The 22273-nt window shown below is 42.9% G+C and overlaps 1 protein-coding gene and 1 pseudogene across 1 annotated transcript; both read left to right on the forward strand.

The window, feature by feature from the left end:
- The first annotated feature begins 1121 nt into the window (after window positions 1-1121).
- On the forward strand, window positions 1122-2061 carry LOC124505926 (olfactory receptor 2AT4-like; annotated as a pseudogene).
- Window positions 2062-18755: 16694 nt separating this feature from the next.
- LOC124504627 (olfactory receptor 2AT4) lies at window positions 18756-19727 on the forward strand. Its single transcript, XM_047070068.1, has one exon. The coding sequence runs from the start codon at window positions 18756-18758 to the stop codon at window positions 19725-19727; it is 972 nt and encodes a 323-aa protein (XP_046926024.1).
- Window positions 19728-22273: the final 2546 nt, after the last annotated feature.

Genomic DNA, 22273 nt, shown 5'->3' on the forward strand with positions numbered 1-22273 from the left:
TTTAGCTTCATTGTTCTTTCTGTCTCTCTTTTCATATGTTTTATTTTATTTCTGAGGGAGAGAGAGAGAGCAAAAGCAGGGGAGGGGCAGAGAGTAAGGAGGCGAGGAGAGGATCCCAAGCAGGCTCCACACTAACAACAGGGAACATGATACAGGACTCCAACTCACCAACCATGAGATCACAACCTGAGCCAAAGTCAGATGTTCAAGTGACTGAGTCACCCAGGCCCTTGCTTTGTCATTATCAACCAGTGATCCCATTGTCCTTACAAGGTCTCAGGTTAAAGAACTCCACCAGGAACTGCTATGTAGATGTCTCTGGACTGGATGGGCTTGTGACAAATGACTGCACTCAAGATTCTAGTGCTGACAGAGAGCAAAATCCAATGAGGGGCTCATCCACATTTCATACCCAGAATATTCTTTCACCCATGGTGGCAGGAGGTAGGCTACCACACAAGACAGCCTTAAAGGAGCTATTGAACTAACAAAGTAGCTACTTGATTTTTAATTGACATTTGAACTGAAATGGATGCTTCCCAAGACTTATTCTCTTGGATGGAATATGTCTGCCCACGAAACTCCACAATCTGATTGATGTGATTCACTTATGTTACTTTTTTTTTTTTTTAAGAACCAATGGATCTAGGGTTAGAAGGCTGCATAAAAGTTTTGTAATCTAGCTCTTACCCAGATATTAAAACCTCTCTGTAGCATTTCAGCCAAAAAGCCCCCAGCCTGCATACCTCTAGTTATATGGAATCTACTAATTTTCAGGCCAAATTTGTACCTAATAGGATGGTTCTAACTGTAAGAAACTTATTCCATGTGTGGGGCTGAACTCTGGGCTCCTGGAGCTACTAACACTAGCACTAGTTCTTGGTAAGCATGGCTGCCCTTTAACAGCCCTTCAGGTATTTGTGTCCACTTTTCTTCCCCCAGACAGGACCAGCTCTTTCAAGCATTGCTCATTAAACACCTCATCATTATGGGCATCTTAGATGTGAAATGAAATTCTAGACTCAAAGAAACTATTGGGATTGAGATCTATGGTTGAAAAGGGAAAGATGAATGTTCTAGCTAATGTTTCCCTGATTGTTCTGGTTTCCAGATATGTGCTGATGGAAGCCATCTGTAATGGATCAGAGAACTACTCACTGGTCTTCTACCTGGTAGGCATCCTGTCTCTGCATGAATCTTTCTTCCTCCCTGTCTTCTTGATTTTCCTTTTAATTTACCTGCTCATCCTGCTGGGAAATGCCTGATCCTGTTGGCTGTGGTGGCAGAGCCCAGCCTCCACAAGCCCATGTACTTCTTCCTGATCAGCTCTGAGCCTTGGACATTCTACTGCAACCGTCGTCCCCAAAATGTCATCCTTATTCTTACTTGGGGACCACTTCCTCAGCTTCCCTGCCTGCTTCCTGCAGATGTACCTCTTCCATAGCTTCTCCTGCTCAGAAGCCTTCATCCTGGTGGTCATGGCCTATGACCGCTATGTGGCTGTCTGCCACCCACTGCACTACCCTGTCCTCATGACTCCACAGACCAATGCTGCACTGGCAGCCTGTGCCTGGCTCACTGCCCTCCTCCTGGCCAACCCAGCAGTGGTGCAGACTTCCCACATGGCTTTTGACAACACTGCTCACATCTATCACTGCTTCTGTGACCACCTGACTGTGGTCCAGGCCTCTTGCTCGGACACCATGCCTCATGGGCTTCTGTATCACCATGGCAGTATCCTTCCTGCCCCTTGTCCTGGTGCTTCTCTCCTATGCCCACATCCTGGCCTCGGTGCTTCACATCAGCTCCCGAGAAGGATGCTCAGAAGTCTTCTCCACCTACAGCTCCCACCTCCTGGTGGTTGGCACCTACTACTTATCCATTGCCATAGTCTATGTGGCCTACAGAGCTAATCTGCCACTCGACTTCCACATCATGGGCAATGTGGTATATGCTATTCTCACACCTGTCCTCAACCCTCTCATCTACGCGCTGAGGAACAAGGATGTCAAAGCAGCCATCACCAGAAACCAGGGCATTGGAGGGACCCTTGATTCTTAGATGTAGTTAATTTTGTTCCCAGGATACCGGTGTGCTAAAAATAAATTATGTCACCAAAAATGTTTTTTGAAGGGAAGAGTGCCTTAGAGTAGGGCCCAAAATATACCATTGAGACTTCCATTTCCATTAATGATATATTGGCTATGAAATCAACCCTTCTGTGGAAAGAAAAAGGTCAGATAAAACAGAAGAAGTATTTTCTTAAAAGTATCAAAATTATCACCTTCTTAACACGCTGGGCAGTGAGTCAGTCTCATAAAAGTATCAAATAGATTTTTTAATATAATAATGCTAAACTAGTAATAAATATGAGAACACAGAAAAGTTAGTTATTAAGGCATGAGTAGAATGTAGATCAATAGAACAGAATAGAGAGCCCAGAATCAGACCCTTAAATATATGAACATGACACAGCAGAGCGGTGTGAAAGATGGACATATAATGAATGGTATTAATACCATCAGGTATCCACATGAAATTTGTCCCTTGCCTCAAGCAAGCATTAAATAATCATTAAATATCTAAATATGAAAGGCAAAACTATAAAAATATATAGAAGAGTATAGCTCTCATCTTGGGATGGGGAGGTATTTCTCTTTTTTTTAATGTTTTTATTTTTATTATTTTTGAGAGAGAGAGAGAGAGAGTATGAGCGGGGGAGTGGCAGAGAGAGAGGGAGACACAGAATCCAAAGCAGGCTCCAGGCTCTGAGCTGTCAGCACAGAGCCCAGTGAGGGGCTTAAACTAATGAACTGTGAGATCATGACCCGAGCCAAAGTCAAACGCTTAACTGACTGAGCCACCCAAGTGCCCCAGGGAGGTATTTCTTAAGCAAGATTTTTCAAAAACTCTAGACCTAGGGAAAAAAATGATAAATTTGACTGCTTTTAAAATGTAGAATTTCTGTTCATCAAAAGGCACCAAAGAGAGAGTGGAATGCTGAGCTCCAGAACAGAAAAAGTTATTTGCAATGCATATCACCAAGGAAAGGACCCAGGATTCATCCAGAATACAGAGAGAATTAATTCAGGTCAATTTTTAGAAATAGTCAAGTCATAAGGAAAATTAGCAAGATGCTTCACAATCAGGTGACCAGTAAATCTAAGAAAACACACTCAACCCAGTAGTAACAGGAGAAGTGCAAATTACAACAACAAATAGTTACAACTAGAAAACCCATCAGATGGGTTAAAATGTCCAAGTCTGACAATATCCAATATAGGGAGCATATGGGTTGATGGAACCCTCACACTTTGATAGTGGGAGTGTTCGTAAGTACAACCACTTTGGAAAACAATTCATCACTGTCTTATCATGTTGAAGATCCACATACTTTATTATCTGGCATGGCAGCATTTCTATAACTTGTAAAATTTTCCTAAGATGTAACACTGGATGCCAATAAAATATGGCATACATCTGAACTACGTATATGCACGACAACATGAGGAATCTCACAAAGTGTTGAGCAAAAAAATTACGACTCAAAAAGATATATATGATATGATGCCACTTGTATAAAGTTTAAAGACAGGCAAGGATAAACTACATTTTTTTATATTAAATATAATTCATTGTCAAATTGGTTTCCATACAACACCCAATGCTCATCCCAACAGGTGCTCTCCTCAATGTCCATCACCCACTTTTCCCTCTCCCCAACCCCCCCTCAACCCTCAGTTTGCTCTCAGTATTTAAGAGTCTCTTATGGTTTGTCTCCCTCCCTCTCTGTAACTTTTTTCCCCCCTTCCCCTTCCCCATGGTCTTCTGTTAAGTTTCTCAGGATTCACATGAGTGAAAACATTTGGTATCTTAAACTACATTTTTTTATAAATGCATACAGATGGCATACATTGTGAAGAGAAGGCATATTTCTTATAAAAATGAAAAGTGGGGTTCTTTTTTTAAATTTTTTTAATCTTTATTTACTTTTGAGAGAGAGAGAGAGAGACAAACAGCATGAACAGGGGAGGGGCAGAGAGAGAGGGAGACACAGAATCTGAAGCAGACTCCCAGCTCTGAGCTGTCAGCACAGAGCCCGAAGCGGGGCTTGAACTCACTGACCGTAAGATCATGACCTGAGCTGAAGTCAGATGCTTAACCAACTGAGCCACCCAGGCGCCCCTGGGGTTCTTTTTTAAAAAATTATCTTGTTTATTTATTTGTTTAAGCTTACTTATTTTGTGAGAGAGAATGTGCAAGCACGGGAGGGGCAGAGAGAGGATCCCAAGCAAGCTCCTTGCTACCAGCACAGAGCCCAACCCAGCCCAGAGCTCCACGCAGGGCTCGAACTTACAAACCACGAGATCATGACCTAAGCTGAAACTGAGAGTCAGATGGGCTTAACCGAATGAGCCACTCAGGTGCCCCAGGGTTATTTCTGTAAGAGAGGGAGAGGGTTGTAATCAAGGAGGAGCACCTGGGGCCTTATGAGGTGTTGCCAATGTTTCATTCTCCCATGGATGGTGATGACATGGTGTTTGCTTTACAATTAAACTGTATATTAGATTTTATATATGTTTGTTCTATGTGAATATTGTATTTTATAATAAACTCTTACAAGGCATCATTCCTTTGGGCAGAGGCTGCCAAAGTATTTCTCAAAGTTCGCTCCAAGTCTTTCCGTGGGTATGGTGACTTGAGGTGGTTTTCACATTCACAGTAAGCATCAAGCTGCTGAATACAATTTTCCCCATTTGTCCATTCACTTAAGAAAATTTTAATTGGCAGGGTGCCTGGGTGGCTCAGTTGGTTAAGCATCCGACTTCGGCTCAGGTCATGATCTCGCAGTTTGTGAGTTCGAGCCCCGTGTCAGGATCTGTGCTCACAGCTCAGAGCCTGGAGCCTGCTTCAGATTCTGTATCTCCCTCTCTCTCTGTCTCATCCCTACTCATGCTCTGTGTTCTCTCTGTCTTAAAAATAAATAAAACATTAAAAAAAATTTTTTTAAAGAAAATTTTAATTAGCCTTTGGAAGGTGCTAGACCATGCTAATAGAAGCTAGAGATGCAGAGAGAAATCAGGACAGTCGCTGCCCTCAATTTGTTTACGATATCTAGTGAGGAAGACAGACAAGAGCAGAAATAGCACAGTGTGGTTTGGGAGTCCTCATGGAGTTAACAACATGGTGGATGTGGACTGATTGAACGGAAGCCCTGAGCTGCTCCCATCAGAGAAAGAGAGGTCTCATTCTTGAGCTGGCCAGGAGGCTGTGTGGCATGCTGGTTGCTTCTGTCATGGGGTGTTGATTTTTAGCTTGGACCCCCTCAGTCAAGAAACGGAGTTCACAATCAAACCCAAAAGACTTTGCCACTCAGTTTTCTTCAGGAATCACACAGGCCAAAAAAAAAGTCTCTGGAATGGGCAGAACCACAGCGCCCCCCAAAAAGGCAGGAAGGAAGACCATTCTCAGAAAAGTGAGTGGCACAGACAGTGACATTTTTGTTGCATGTGTTAAAGGGAAGAAAACCTTCCTTAGAAAATTGTGATAAAGATGCAGCATGTGATTTAGGCAAAGGCATTAACAGAGAGTGAGAATTTCAGTAAATAGCAAATAGTAAATAGTAAATAAGCAAAGAGTCTTTAATAGACTTTTAAAGTCACAATGATAACAATTTTAAGTCAAAATTACGAAACAAGGCATCGTTAGTGAATTCTCCCCTCCATTTCTACTCCTTCTATCTGTTTGCATGCCCTTTACATAAATTGTTTTTATTCATATTTTTTTCTTTCTCATTTTAATAGAAGGAAATCTGTATGCTTACACACATATGTATAATATATAAAATGGCTATATTATCTCTTCCTTAGGGAAATAGTAGCATTAGCATACTATAAGACCATTCTGCACTTTGATTTTGAAACTTTAATCAACAGTTTGCAGAGATCAAGTTTTTGTTCAAGGTAAGCAAAAAAATGGGTGGTGAGAGAGGGAGGGGGCATTGCTGGAGTGACCAGCTTTACGTAGGAACATGAAGAAGAATTAGTCCATGGGAATAGGCGGGAAGACAGACTGTGGGCATGGATGCTGGCAGGTGGGCGGGTGTGCAAAGGGACTCTATGCATTTCCTTCCTGTTTGCTGGAGGGACAATGGGAAGAGGTATTATGGATCATGGAGAGAAGAGAAGGTTTGAAAAAGTCATCTGGAAGAGGAGAGGAGGGAACAAACCAGGGACATATTGAATGACCTGTCAGAATCAAGGTCTGTGGAGCCCTTTTACATTAAGCTCAGATAAGGTACACCTACATCAGGAAAATACTTTCTTAAAATCCACCTCACTTTTTCCTAAGGGTGCAGGGCTCATCCTGAGTCAGGGTATGTATGACTGATATCCCAATGTTATGGATTCTTCCCAGTGGAGTTTTTCTGTTTTTGTTTTTGTTTTTTTTTTAACCAATCATTAGGATAATTACATAAGGCCAACTTGTTTTACAGGCAGCAACGATTTGATTTTTTTAAAAATCTGATCGTTTATCTGTCCTCACCAATGGCTACCTATGCTTCTTGTCAAGATAATAAAATCCGTCAGCTAAAAGACATAAGGTCATTTATATAGTAACTATATATGTCATGAGTGTACTATGTGCTATATTGTATATCTCAATGTTACAGGGAGAAGAAGGAAGAAAAAACACTAAAAAGTGAATTCTAAGATTTCAAAAGCTAGTTTAAATCACTTCTAAACTCAATTACAACATTAAGCTCTAAAGCTGGCTCCACTTATCAGTTACACGTGGTGAAAATACTTAGGTAGTCATGAGATTATGACTCCATTATAAGAACGATATTTATGGTAATACCATTTCCTCTGCATTAATTCCATATATTCTTGATGGTAAGTAAAATGCTCCTAGTATGCTAAATTCTTATTTGGGGCTGTTTATATTTCCAGCAGCGTGGTTCAGTTTAATCTCTTTTATCTTCCTCTTATGTGTTCTTCAAATATACTCTGAGAATTGTCTGTGCTATCTTGTCTAGTTTCAACTTTGAAGCCGTCATTATTTCTAAACTAGATTTTTTGGTTCCAAGCCCTATGTGTTTTAAATAACCTGCCCATTTTTTTCTGTGCTATCTTTAAAATAATAAACTCTATCACTGAATGCTACTTCCACAAATATTTGGAAATTAAAGAGCACACCCTTGAATAACCAATGGGTCAAGAAAGAAATCACGAGGAAAATTGGAAAATATCTTGCTTGAGCTAAGTAAAATGAAAACACAGCATACAAAAATCATAGGATGTAGCTAAGACAAGTGCTTTGAGGAAAATGTAGAACTGGAAATGCTCATTAGAAAAAGAATAAAAATCTTGGGGCTCCTGGGTGGCTCAGTCGGTTAAGCGTCTGACTTCAGCTCAGGTCACGATCTCACGGTCCGTGAGTTCGAGCCCCGCATCGGGCTCTGGGCTGATGGCTCAGAGCCTGGAGCCTGCTTCCGATTCTGTCTCCCTCTCTCTCTGCCCCTCCCCCGTTCATGGTCTGTCTCTCTCTGTCTCAAAAATAAAATAAACGTTAAAAAAAAATTAAAAAAAATAAAAAGAAAAAGAATAAAAATCTCAAATTAATAGCCTATTTTTTCAAGTTTTTATTTTAATTCCAGTTAGTTAACACATAGTGTAGTGTTAGTTTTGGGAGTAGAATATAGTGATTCATCACTTACATACAACACCCGGTGCTCATCCCAACAAGTGCCATCCTTAATCCCCATCACCCATTTCAACCAATAGTTAATAGCCTAATTTTTAACTTTAAGAACTTATAAAAGAGGGGCACCTGGGTGGTTCCATCCGTTAAGCATCCGACTTCGGCTCAGGTTATGATCTTGCCGTCTGTAGGTTAGAGCCCTGCATCAGGCTCTGTGCTGACAGCTCAGAGCCTGGAGCCTGCTTCGAATTCTGTGTCCCCATCTCCCTCTGCACCTTCCCTGCTCTCTCTCTCTCTCTCCAAAATAAATAAACATAAAAAATTTTAAAAAAAGAACTTAGAAAAGCAAACTAAATTCAAAGCAAGCAGTAGGCAGAAGATAACAATATAGATTAGAGTGGAAATAAATGAAAAGAGAATGGAAAGAATTGACAAAACTAAAATTTGTTCTTTGAATACATCAACAAAATTGACACACATTTAGGTAGAGTGACTAAGAAAAAAGAGAGAAGATCCCCAATTACCAAAATAAAAAATGAGAGAGAGAACATTACTATGAACCAAAGAGAAATAATTACAAAATGTTAAAGGAAGAGACCACCACGCCAACTCTGAAACAAAAGGCTGAACCTAATCATTAGCTTAAGCATGGGAATGCTATCATTTATGGCACAGTCTGGTTTGGAGCGACGTGGCGAGCTGATCTTACACAGGGTTGTGGACAACACGGAGATGAGAGGCTGCTGGACCTTCAGGGGTGCCAGCATCGAGGGAATGGTTTGCATGTAGTGGTGGAAGTGTGGTTTGCTGGAGTGAAGCTGTTGCTGGGCGGCTGACTTTTCAACTGGCTGGCTTTCAGGAGCTTGCATGCTGGTGGGAAGCAGTCATTAAACAATACAACAGGTTTAAAACAAGTTCTGAGGACTATGTGTTACCATGGCTATAGAACAGCCTGTCATTTCCTAGAAGCCTGAGAACACTTTTCTTCTCAGAGGTAATGAAGTAAATCATATTTTATCCCATGATGTTATACTAGTAAGTCTTAAAATGTTGGCTTTTTACAAAGAAATCCCAGCCAACAGTTTGGCTCTCCTGTTTTGGGCTCACTTTTGTAAGTAAAACAAAAGAAAATTGGGAACCTAAAAGGAAGCTAAGTCTTGGTTTTTGTTTGTTTTCTCCTACCTACTGCAGTTCTACTGACCATTGGGCTCCATGTGACCGCTTCCCTCCAAGAAATCACGCCCCTTCGTTAGTTTCATCGGGGACATCCTGGAAAGCCCTTAGTCCTTCTCATGCTGCCAAAAGCTGGCTCTGGGTGGTTTTTTGTTTTGTTTTTGTACAGACCTGGTTAAAAAAAATTTTTTTTTGAAGTATAGTTAACACACAATTTTATAACATAGTGATTTGGCAAAGTCTACACGTTATGCTATGCTCCCAAGTGCAGCGACCATCTGTCGCTATACAACACTACCATGGTTCTGGGTGTTTGTTAAGGAGCTCTGTAGTGTCTGAACAAAACAGAACAGAACAAAAGAATCCACCTAACAGTCCGGTGGTTCTGCGGGATTCTTTGCCTTTAACTTAAGAGTGGTTAGATCTTCTCCTCCAGAAAAACCTTCAGCATTTACCTTTATGGCACTGAAGCAAAGATCCACATATACAAATTTATCCCAAACCAAAATTCCTCTCTTCAGTCGGAAGGAGAAGATCTGGAGAGGACAAAATAGCAAAAAAAGTTCTGGTTTGTTATTCAAAGAAATTTCCAAAACCATCTTCAGTCCCATTGTGACATTGGTTAGATCAGAAGAAGCTGTAGCCTCTGCTGTATCATTCTTTTGGTTTCCATCAAGCTGCCAATGGCTTAGTAATCTTGCGTCCTGCAGTTGTGTATCTACAGTCGACATCTATTATGCAGGTCCTTTCTGTGGGCTGAAATGAATCGCTCGTGCATGGTCTTCCTCTGTTCTGGGCAGCAGCATCAGGCGCAGCAAGGTCATCTCAGTCATTTCTGAGGTTCGTGGTCTTGAAGCCTCTATGTTTGAAACCAGGACAGTCCCTGCACATGCACACCCTATTATTATTCCATTTTAAAATGTGCTTGCTGCTTGGCCCAGAAGTTCTACTTCTAAGGATCTGAGACAAATATCTGGGTGCCCATCCCCCAGATTCATGTTAAAAGGACATTAATAATAATATTGTTCATAATAGCAATAATTGTGCACAACCTAGATGTTCGTTGGCAGGGAAATGAACAGTCTATGTCATATCCATATTATGAAATACCAAACATTAGATAAAAAGAATGAAGTATGTCAGATGGAAAGGTTCCAAAACTTAGTAATTTGGAATATAAATGATGCCATCAAGAGCAAAATGATTCTATTTATGTTAAAAGAAAAACAAAACAACCCCCTCTCCCCAAAAGAAAAACAAAACAACTCCCCCCCCCCCCATGCTTAGAAAAGATCTGGAAGGAAGACGCCAAATCATTACCTCTGGGGAGGGGAGGGGAGAGGAAATATGAGGAAGGGCTGGTGTGAAGAAAACATTCACTTTTTACTCCATAAATAAATCTCCATATTGATTAAGATATTTTACAATAGGATCTATTTATTACTTGTGAAATTTTAAAAAGTTGTTTAAATTTTATACAGATTAGTAAAAGAATGACAAGAGTCAGAAACTGAGAGCAATGGAGCTAAAGGAAGGAATCTGAAAGACTGAGGTACAAAGGGTCGGCCTGGCACTGGCTGGGGCTAGGGCACAGACCCCCACCTCACATTCTTCCCACAGAATCCCCAAGATCCTCATTGCGCCCGAGGAGTAGTGTGCTCCAATCACACAACAGGGTTTTACTATTTTGGTTGGTCAGAATCTCACCTGTCACTTACTGGTTTACTGTGTGGGAGGCACTGAGCTAAGTACCAAAAGCTTCCCAGGAGCCTGTGGGTTAGGCAGCATTTTTATATACCCTTTTCACAGGAAAGGAAGTAAAGGCCCAGTGAGGCTAAGTGATTTGTTCAAGGTGACATCACTGGAAAGAACTCAGGTGTCAGCCATTAATTGATGTGCTGCTGAACCACTCAACAGGAATTGGGTCCAAATCCCAGCTCTACCAGCTGTCACTCCTGTGACCTTGGGCTAGTAAGTCACTTCACTTCTCTAGATCTGTTTCCTCGAACGTCTGATAGTAGGGACGATCCTGGCTCTGCTTGTCTTCCCTGGCTGTTGTGAGGCCTGATGGAAAAACAAGAATTAAACTGTTCCGTTGCTGATAAAGTTCTGGGACCCATGAGGGTTGTTAATGATGTTGTTTCCATTACCTGCAAAGCCCAGGGCCAAGTCCCCTGCTCCACCGAGGAAGTTGTTCCCAGCTGGCGGGCGTGGGGTCTCTTAGAGGGAACAAACTTGAGGGAGGGGCCCCAGCAGGCCCTGACTCCAGGGTTTAATGGGCCATGCGTGGCCCAGCTCCTACCTGGCTCTTCCCCCAGGGCCAAGTGTGATGACTACACAGAAGACACCAAGCACCAAGGTGGATCAGCCTTGAAGGTGAGCTGAGCCGGGGATGGAGTGTCCAGAAGCAGGCAAAGGCTGGGGTGAATGGACAGCCTCAGAGTGGCCAGGGATGTGTACAGCCACAGTGAGGAGCCCAGGGACATGTACTGATGGGTGAACATCAGGATCCCAGTGTGCACACATGGTCTGTGTGGCCCTGGGCTAGACACCCTGATGGGACAAGCAGGGTTATGCAGTCACAAGCAAGAGGCTGATGATCTCGTAAGAGAGCTTCTCACAGAGAGGCAAGGTCGATGACAGTGAAGGAAATGGAAATATTTAGTGAGGCATCTGTAACACTATGAGTCACAGAGGAGGGAATTACAGTGCAGAGAGAGAAAGTGGAAAGTGCTGAAGCCAAAACGGAAACCCAGGACTTTCTAACTCCAGTTAATGAACACAAACTCTGTCATGCGCACATATCCTGCTCCTCGGCTATGGGAATGACAGAGGATACTGGAAATATTGTGAGAGGATGGTGTGGCTTCGGGAGTTGTAGTGAAGCACAATGACACAATGGCTGTAAAGATCAAACATGCCACAGGGCCCTTGCTTTCCTTCCTTAGAGGCTGGCGGCACGAGATGGCCATTCTGACCCCTCACTGGGCCAAACACAGAGGGCACACACCAAAATGCTAGCTGAGCTGGAGGAGACCATCTCTTCCAAAGCCCTCCTTTTACAGGTGGGAAAACTGAGACTCGAGGGTCCAAAGTCACAGCAGGCTTGTGGCAGAGCTGGTCCAGGAGCCAGCACTCCTGGTTGCCAGGCAGGGCTCAGTGCTTTGCAGCAGGCTGGCTCCAGAACTCCTTCTGCTCTCACCCTCCCCAGCCCTGACCTCAGACTGACCCTCAGTTTCTCCTTTGTTCAAGGGGCATAACCACTCCCTGGCAGGCCTGGAGGATGAGAGGAGAGGGTGTATGTGAAGTGCAGCATCACATTGGACATTCCAGTAATAGGTTTTTCTGTCCTTCTCTGTCCCCTGCCAGCACTGTAACTCGTGGCCCACAGATAATCCCGACCAAGGAAATGTCCCCTAACAATACCTTTGGTGTCCTTAAGCACTGAAAACACCCCTGTGATATATATTCAAAATAAGTCCCCCAATCTAAACTACAAAATAAAAGTAAGGAAGTCCAGAAAGTTCCTGATTATTACCGTGATGCTACACCAGTGTTTTTGAAAACTATCAAATACTAAATTCTGTCAAAAACCTTTTTCAGCGCTCCTATCTAGTTGGCACCTAAGCACATGTTTGTTTGGTTTTTTTTTTATGTTTATTTATTTTTGAGACAGAGAGAGACAGAGCATGAATGGGGGAGGGGCAGAGAGAGAGCGAGACACAGAATCGGAAGTAGGCTCCAGGCTCCGAGACATCAGCACAGAGCCCGACTCGGGTCTCGAACTCACAGACCAGACCGTCAGACCGGACCGTGAGAATGTGACCCGAGCTCAAGTCGGACGCTTAACCGACTGAGCCACCCAGGCGCCCCCCTAAGCACCTGTTTTATCTGTTGCATGGATGCACTCTGACAAAATGAAAGTTTAGGGAAGTGCTTCAGTGCCTTTGGGGTGACCAAATAAATCACTTGGTTGGTCTTGCCTCTGGCCCCAGTCTGGAGGGCAGGCAGAGCTTCTGCTGAGGCTCCAGGTGATAATCCGCCCCTCCCCCACCCAATAGTCTAGTTCTGGTTCTGTCACCCACTCACTGTGTGGCCTTGGGCAAATCACAGCCCGTTTCTGACTCTCCCTTTTGTGTGCCCTCTGTGTATAAGAAAAGGGTTAAACTAAAACTATTTAATTGCTAACGACCCCTTCTTTCCGGTTGTCTGATTCAGCAAGCAACAGAAGGCCTACTGGGAAAGCTGCCTTCTAAGGCTCCTGTCTCTGGAGCACTGAGCTCCTGGTAAGGGTGGGGTTCACTTTTCAATAGAAACAATCAGGCTCCATGACAGCCCTCCCAGGGCTGCCAGTCTGATGGAGCCATGGACACACAAAGTAGACAGAGACAACCCAGTATGATCGTAGTGATGACAAAGGAAGGCACAGTAACTGTGAAAGCCCAGAAAAGAGGGCCCGAGACAGCCAAGCCCAGCCAAGCCTCTTGGAAGAGGGAATATTTGAGCTAAGTTAGGCAGAAAAACAAGGCAAGAGCAAAGAGTTGCCATTTGACCAAAGTAAGAAGAAATAAGGCTGCAAGAAGATAGACTTTGGATGGCAGGCTAGGGAGTCATCTTTCCTCAGGAAAAATCCTTAGGAACACTGGATAGGAGCCAGAAAACTGGGTTCAAGACCCATCTTTGCTGTGAACTTGTTGGTTGACCTTGAGAAGACACTTTGTTACTCGACTTCAGACTCTGAATTCATCCTCCCTACCCCCACCCACATTGTTGAATAAAAGTGGGACAGAGGAGGGATGACAGGGGTACAAATAGATTTATGGCTCTGAACTTGAGCACCTCAAACCACAATTCAGCTTAACTCAGTGATAATCAATCCAAAGTCAATTCCTCTGAGCTATAACATCATGTAGGAAAATGCAGTTGGCATCAATTTGGGTGTGAGGAAAACCTGGTGAGTGGCTCAGACAGGTTGTGTCTGGTGGTCTGGTCAGCTGAGAATTAACTCTTTTTAGTTGGGGGCAGCAGGTTTGCTTTCCTGGCTGGGTACTGGGGCACTGATCTTCAGCACACTTTTTTTTTCTTTCAAGGAAGCATTCACAGTGGAGTGGTTTGTTCCATGCATCTTTCAGAAAGACGTTTATTCAGCCTTCACTCCCTAATGAGGAACCAGGCCACCCATCACACTTAAGAGACTAAAGAACAAACTGAAATTTCTGATTGTTGCTGACAATTTCAGCTTAGAAATGGAGAAGAAAAGAGAAAACCTTTTTCCCAATCTCTTCCCACATGAACACTTAAGCTTCCAGATGATCTAGAGAAAGAGCCTGTGTCTGGAAGTCAGAGGCCTGGGTTCTGGTCCTAGCTCTGTGGCTGACTGATCCCATGTGATCTTGGGTAAGCCCTTGACCTTCTTGTCTATAAAGAAGAAAGCTGGCTGGACATTTCCAGGTTTGGTATTTTTATGATTTAATGACATAAGAGAGGTTTTGTCACAAATAAGAGAAACCGGACAGTTCTGGGAAAATCAGGGAGGGAGTAGTTTTAGAATCATCGGAGTTGATAAAGCAATGATATAAACGTGACCACGGATTTGCTCATGGGTCATTTATTCAGAGGGACATCCCAATGTATGAGAGGAGTCATTAGATCCCCTCAGTTGAAGATCTCCAATTCTGTGGGTGCTTGGAAGCACACATCCCCCCTTGCTTGATGAAGGGAGCCTCTGGGGTAGGGACTTGTGCCTTTGGCACTGTCACAAGAATACAGTGTTCTTCTCTGCAGCAGTGGCTCCTAAGACCCTAAGTTTCTAGTTTACTGTAATACCTCCTTAGCTGGAGCTAGGGAAGCCTACAGGCTAGTGGACATGAAGTGACTCATCAGGAACATCTGCTCTGCAGCAGTACCAGCTAGGAGGGAGGGAAAAAATCATATTACACAGGAATGCCGTCCAATCTCTGGTTCTGCCATTGGTTAGAGTATACCTGTAACTTTGACTGCTATCAGGAAGTGACTCCAACAAAAGGCATCCTCTGCCATTCCTTTCATTGAAGGAGGACAAAAAGCTATACCTTGTTTATTCAAGGTATAACTCAGGTATAATAAAGCCTATAAATATTAGGTACAGATATAGGTCTAGCTGTAAATATAGATAAAGATATAGACATCATAGACATCCACAGATATTGGTATAGATACATAGATATATAGATATAGATATAGATATAGATATAGATATAGATATAGATATAGATATAGATAGATCAGCTAAAGATATGGCACATTTCCAGCAACCCAGAAGATTCCCTTGTGCCCAGCCCAGTCAAATAAATCCCTCCACAGAATTTAGTCACTGTTAGGACTTATATCACCATAGATTAATTTTTTTCTATCTTTGTTCTTCAACTAAATACAATATGTAGTCTTTTGGATATGGTCTCTCTCCTTCGAAACTGGACTGTGAGCTTCATACATCTTGTTGCATGTAACAATAGTTCACCCTTTTTCCTTGCTATGCAATATGGATGAATATACCATAATTTGTCCATTCTACTGATAATGGACATTTGGGTTGTTTCCATTTGGGGATTATAAGTAAAAGCTGTAATGAACATTTTTTATCAAAGCGGAATTCACCAATCATAAAATTCATGATTTTAACCATTTGAAAGTGTGCAATTCAATGGCTTTCCATGCATTTACAGTGTTGTTCAACAATTACCACCATCTAACTCCAGTAGCTTTTCATCACTCCTCAAATAAATCCCGTATCCATTAAGCAGTTACTTCCCATTCTCTCCTTCCCTAGTCCCTGGGGATCACTAATCTTTCTGCCTCTGTAGATTTGTCTATTCGGGACATTTCATACAAATGGAATCATACAATATGTGACTTTTTTTATCTGACTTCTTTCACTTAGTATTTTCAGAGATTACCCACATTATAGCATGGATTAGTGTTCCATTCCATTTTTGAATAATATTCCACTGCATGAATATACTGCATTGTGTTTATCCATTCATTAGCTAATGGGCATTTAGGATGTTCTGCTTTTTGACTATTATAAATAATGCTACTATGAATATTCATATACAAGTCTTTGTGTGACATATGTTTTTAATTCTTCTGGATTTATATTTAGAACAATGCACATTTTTATACATGTATCTTGGTGGACACAAGCAGTCCTATCTCTTGGCTTTGTGTCCATATGTGTAATTCCTGGGTCACAGGTTTTAGAAGGTTTACCAAACAGCTATCCAAAGTGGTTGTATCATCTGCATACTCATAAGCAATGTATTGGAGTACCCCTTGCTCCGTACCTCACCAACACTTGGCAATCCTTTTCACTTTAGCCTTTCTGGTGAGTATGTAATGGTATCATTTTATTTTAATTTACATTTCTATGATGACAAATAATGTTGAGCACTCTTTATATACTTTTTGGTCATTTGGATGTTCTCTTTTGTGAAATGCCTATTCAAGTCTGTTGCTCCTTTTCCTGAAGGGTCATCTACCTTTTTTTCTTAATTTATGGAAAGCTTTTATATGGATATATGCTGGATACACATTCTTTGATATATGTATTAAAAATATGGAAATATCTTCTCCAAGTCTGTGTCTTACCTCCTCATCTCTTCATGTTGTATTTTGAAATTGAGGTAAAATTTACACAGAAGGTAATTCACAGATCTTAAGTGTATGACTCAATGAGTTTTCATAAACATAAACACCCATGTAACCACCACTCCACTCAATACAGAAATGTAGAACATTTCCATCACAACAGGAAGCATACTTTTGCCTATAACTTGCCAATCCTCACCTCCATAGACAACCACTGTTTTGATTTATAACACTATAAATTAGTTTTGCCTGTCCATCAATTTAATATTAATTAAATCATATAGTATATATTCTTTTATCTTTCTCTGGGCTTTACTTTTGATATTTTCTACTGATCTATTTTCCAGGTTTCTAATCCTATCCTCTTCTGTGTCTTCTTGATTGTTGGTCACATTTTCCTGCCTTTTTGCATGTCTAACAATTTTTTTATTATGGGATGAACATGTTTATAATAGGTTCATAGAGGCCCTCAATGATATTTTTCACCAGATCAATTTTTCCCTTGCTTTTATTTATTTATTTTAATTTTTTAAATATTTGTTTATTTTCTGAGAGAGACAGAGTGTGAGTGGGGGAGAGACAGAAAAGAGAGAGGGAGACACAGAATCTAAGCAGGCTCCAGGCTCCGAGATGTCAGCACAGAGCCTGACACAGGGCTTGAACTCATGAACTGTGAAATCATGACCTGAGCTGAAGTCAGCTGCTTAACTGACTGAGCCACCCAGGCACCCCTCTCCCTTTGTTAGGAAACAGGGTAAGGGCTGATCACCTTGAGCTAATCAAGGCTTGAATTAGGCTTGGTTTTAGTATTCATATGATTTAGTCTAACTTTGGTTCTCCTGGGCCTTGGGTTGATAGCTTGGCTGGTCTCTGTCTCCTCAGCCCTTAAAGATTGTGGAAGATCTGTTCCTATCCTTTGGAGGTTTTGAACTTATGTCTTTAGCAAGCTTACCACCCACCTTCTCAACACACACACACACACACACACACACACACACACACACACAAACACACAGCTTCAAAAATTTTGAAAATGTTTTAAGGTAAGACTATTGTATATTTAAGGGAGGGTCTTTCTCTCTAACCTCTTAAGCATTGTGAGATTTGTCTTTTAGAAGCCTTCAGTCTAGCTTCCTAGCCTGTTTTGTATGGCCCCCAAATTCAGAAGCTGTCCCACAGGGAAAACTTGTTATGCATTTAGAGAGTGCTTTAAATTTCCAATATGTTTTGCAAATCCTTTTTGATTGCCAAAAAGCATTGCTGAGCTTTCCTTCTCTCATCTGTGTCCCTCTGCCTGGGCCAAGTCCAAGCTGCACAATGGTCCCCAGATCAAATATTCCCAGAGAAGAAAAGAGCTGGCGATTGACCGTTCACTTGGAGGGGCCCTCCTCCCTGGAGTTCTATTCATCTCGTCCTTATTGTAGCCATGTTTCTCTAACTTACTATTTTTAAAAAAGTGTGATTTGTGTAATTTATCCAGGTTTTCCTAGTTGTTGCAGCACAAGTGTTGGGCTTTCACGACCTATTATATCCTATACAGGAGTAGAGGTCCAGACACATAGCTAAAGAGGTATATGGAAGAACCACTGGTCAAGGTATACAAGCAAGAAATAGGTTTAATAAGTATGTGAGCAGCAGCATGTTGCAGAAAGCTTGGAGAAAGCAGCCCTTACAAAGCAAGATGGTAGAACTTTGAGTGAGTGCAAAAGAAGAAACACAAGCTTAAGGACTTGATTTGGGAGATCTGACATCCCAAACCAAACAACATGGAACCTAAGATGAAGGTCAGAAGAAATCTTTCCAAGTACTTTTCACAATTATAATTCAATAATCAACTGTTTAGATCCGACTTTCCCAGTAAAATGTAAACTCTAAGAAGGTAGGAATTTTGCCTGCCTTCTATACTTTCACCACTGTATCACCTGAACATAAGCGTAATGATTTCCATTTGGTAGGTTATTAGTTAAGTAGTAATTAATATTTGTCCAAAGAATAAAGGTAGGAATTTTGGATTCACATGGTAGAAATCAACACCACAGCCTACCGTCAGTATTTTAGAGTTGGTTGTAAATAATTGTGATTATATTAACTATATATATATATATATATATATATATATATATATATATATATACATTTATATTAACATTATAAAATCTCATTCCAGAATCCTTTGTTTCTATGATTTCCAGATATTCCATTGTCCAGATGTTCCAGCTGCCTATCTCCCAGAAATCCAGATCTGCCTTACTATGGAGGCCACAACTTGTAATGGATCAGTGGATGGATCACCAGTCTTCTATCTGGTGGGAATCCCCTCTTTGCCAGAGACCTTCTTCCTCCCTATGTTTTTTATTTTCCTCCTCTTCTATCTTCTCATCCTTATGGGAAATGCCCTGATCCTGGTGGCTGTGGTGGCAGAGCCCAGCCTCCACAAGCCCATGTACTTCTTCCTGATCAATCTCTCTACTCTGGACATTCTCTTCACCACAACCACTGTCCCCAAGATGCTGTCCTTATTCCTGCTTGGAGACCACTTCCTCAGCTTCCCTGCTTGCTTATTGCAAATGTACCTCTTCCAAGGCTTCACATGTTCAGAAGCCTTCATCTTGGTGGTCATGGCCTATGACCGTTATGTGGCTATCTGCCGCCCACTGCACTACCCTGTCCACATGACCCCACAGACCAATGCTTCACTGGCAGCCTGTGCCTGGCTTACCGCCCTCCTCCTGCCCATCCCAGCAGTAGTCAAGACCTCCCAGATGGCATATAACAACATTGCTCAGATCTACCATTGTTTCTGTGATCATTTAGCTCTGGTTCAGGCTTCCTGCTCTGACACCATGCCCCAGACCCTCATGGGCTTCTGTATTGCTATGGTGGTATCCTTCCTGCCCCTTCTCCTGGTGCTTCTTTCCTATGCCCACATCCTGGCCTCGGTGCTTCGCATCAGCTCCCAAGAAGGACGCTCAAAAGCCTTCTCCACCTGCAGCTCCCACCTCCTGGTGGTTGGCACCTACTATTCATCCATCGCCATAGCCTATGTGGCCTACAGGGCTGACTTGCCGCTCGACTTCCACATCATGGGCAACGTAGCATATTCTATTCTCACACCAATCCTCAACCCTCTCATTTACACTCTGAGAAACAAGGATGTCAAGGCAGCCATTACCAAAATCACATCTCTCAAGACCCAGTCCGGGATAAGAGCCCTTGAGCTTTAGATGCAGCTAATTCTGCCCTCAGGACACCAAATAACTATGCCCAGAACAGATTAGGAACTCCGTAAATACTGCTGAATAAATAAATTAATGCATACAGAATAGTAAAAGAGAATGCAACTGAACAGACACTTCCAACAGGCAAAGTCAGGTAGACAAGATGATCCATCCATGGATTTCAGTCAAACTTTTAATGAAAATAAAGTCTAACCATTGGAATAAAGTGCTGAGTCCTTCAGGACTGTTAATGATGCTCTTCTCATTATCAGCAAAGTCTAGGAACAAATCCTACCCTCCCTCATATATGTTCTAAGAGATGCCAGGGAATTGATCTCTGCAGGGTGGTGGGTACAGTGCCAACAGGAGTACCATCTTGAGGGGAAGCACCCCAGGAGACCTGCCTAGAAGCAAAAAGCTGAGGGTTTAGTGGACCATGGCTCACCTCCCAACAAGGCCTTGTATGGAGACACCGCAGGAGCACCAGTGTGGACCAGGTTTAACAGGTGAGTAGGGCTAGGGATAAAGTGCTCCAAGACAGGCAGAGAATGCTGGGGTAGGGAAACAGGGTAGGTAGTCCAGAGCCTATAAAGGAGGACCAGGGATCAAGAAGACACTAGACACAGGCAACCAGGATCCAGGTTGACTGTGCACATGTAGTCTGTGGGAACTTGGACCACATATCCTGGCGGAGCTGGGCAAGGGGGTGCACTTAATGGGTGGGATTCAAATAATCTTGACCAAGGCTTTCCCACAGGAAAGCAAGGCTGATGATAGCAGCCACCACTGGACACACTAGCAAGCCCTGAGTCCTACGTGTTCTAGGCTTGTGTAAATGATGTCTGAGCGTTCTTTCTGTAAGCATCACAACAACCCAGGAGGTCACAGGTAAGGAAAATGAGCTCTAGGAAGGGGAAGTGACTTGCCTAAGGTCACACTGCTAGAAATAAGAGCTAGGATTGGAATCAGGTCCTTTCTGACTCACACTTGACCACTAAGGTCCATGTGATAAGATGAAGGGAAAGAACCCAGCTGGCAACAGGTGCTCATGAGGCAAGATAGTCCCTGATCTCTCCCTTTGGGGCATGGGCCATTGTGCCATCTGATCGGCCAACCACAGAAGGGACCCTCAGAAGAGGGCTCATTGAATTGGAAACCCCCCCAGAGATATTTTCCTCCAAAGCCGTCACTGTCCAGATGAGAAAACCAAGGCTCAGGGGCCCAAAGTCATAGCAGGCGGGTGGCAGAGCTGGTCCAGGAGCCAGCACTCTTGGTTGCCAGGTAGGGCTCAGTCTTTTGCAGCAGGCTGGCTCGAGAACACTTTCTGCTCTCACCCTCCCCAGCCATGGCCTTGAATGGACTCTCAGATTCTTGCTGGCTGAAGGGCATAGCCACTCCCTGGCAGGCTTGGATGATGAGAGGAGAAGATATACGTGAGTGTGGCATCAGGTTATGTGTTCCAGTGACTGATTTTTTTGTCCTTCTCTGTAACTGGCTGGTGGACAATGCAGAAAGGGAGCACCTGCCAGGGCAAGTTCTGTGCCCTGCCTGAGAAACAGCAACTTTTGGGCCCTGAGCACACGACTGCAACACGCAGATATACTGTGCAATTCAGAGTAAAACAAGGACCCTACCCTGTAACTTAAGTGTAAGAGGGTCCAGTCAAACTTGGATATTTCCTAGGATGGGCTAGTTGAACAATGCTTTGAAATACCAAAAGCGAAATTCTTTCAGAAATGATTATTGGTGCCCCTGCTGGTGCCAGGTGGTGGCCCAGCACCTGCCTGGTGTGCCTGTTGGACAGTCCAGCTCCGCATGGCAGTGAGAAGCCACGTGCCACCTGTCCTCCCAGGTCATAGCATCTGTGCTTCCATTTGCACAGCGGTGGAGCAGAGGAGGGAAGAGAAAACAGCTGGAGCTAATGGCCCCTTAGGACCCCTCTGGCCTTGGCTCTCTGTGTTCCTACCTCTCTGATGCCCTACTCTGCCTCATCTGGGACTGTCAGCCACAGCTGCCTGAGGACAAAGGTGCCCAGGGCAATGCGGTTTACATCCATTTGGGTCTGAGAAAATCCCAGTGGGCTATCATCTCAGGATGGGGTTAGATATCAAGGGATAGCCCTCTCAATTTGGGACAAAGAATTTTCACCCTTTTGCTAGATCCTTGGGTCTGACTTCTGGAACATTTCAAAGGCGGCTTTGAATTGACAGATACCAGGTCTTGATTTAGCACTCACCATATAGAACTCAGATAAAAATTTGAAATATAGAGTGCTTGGGTGGTTCAGTTGGTTAAGCGTCGCGATCAGGTCATGATCTCACAGTTCATGGGTTTGAGCCCTGCATCAAGCTCTCTGCTGTTAGCGCTGGAGCCTGCTTCGGATCCCCTGTCCCCCTCTTTCTGCCTCTCCCTCACTTGCACGCTCTTTCTCTCTTTCTCTCTCTCAAAAATAAACATTTAAAAATATGAAATATAGATTTATCTGTTATCAATGAAAAAAAAAACAAAAAGGGAAATAGAAAACCTTAGTCCTAGTATTTTTCTCCCTCTGA

This window comes from Lynx rufus, unplaced genomic scaffold (genome assembly GCF_022079265.1).
Source record: "Lynx rufus isolate CCGP_SWC_20201006 ecotype Redwood Valley unplaced genomic scaffold, mLynRuf1.p SCAF_9, whole genome shotgun sequence".
Taxonomy (NCBI): domain Eukaryota; kingdom Metazoa; phylum Chordata; class Mammalia; order Carnivora; family Felidae; genus Lynx; species Lynx rufus.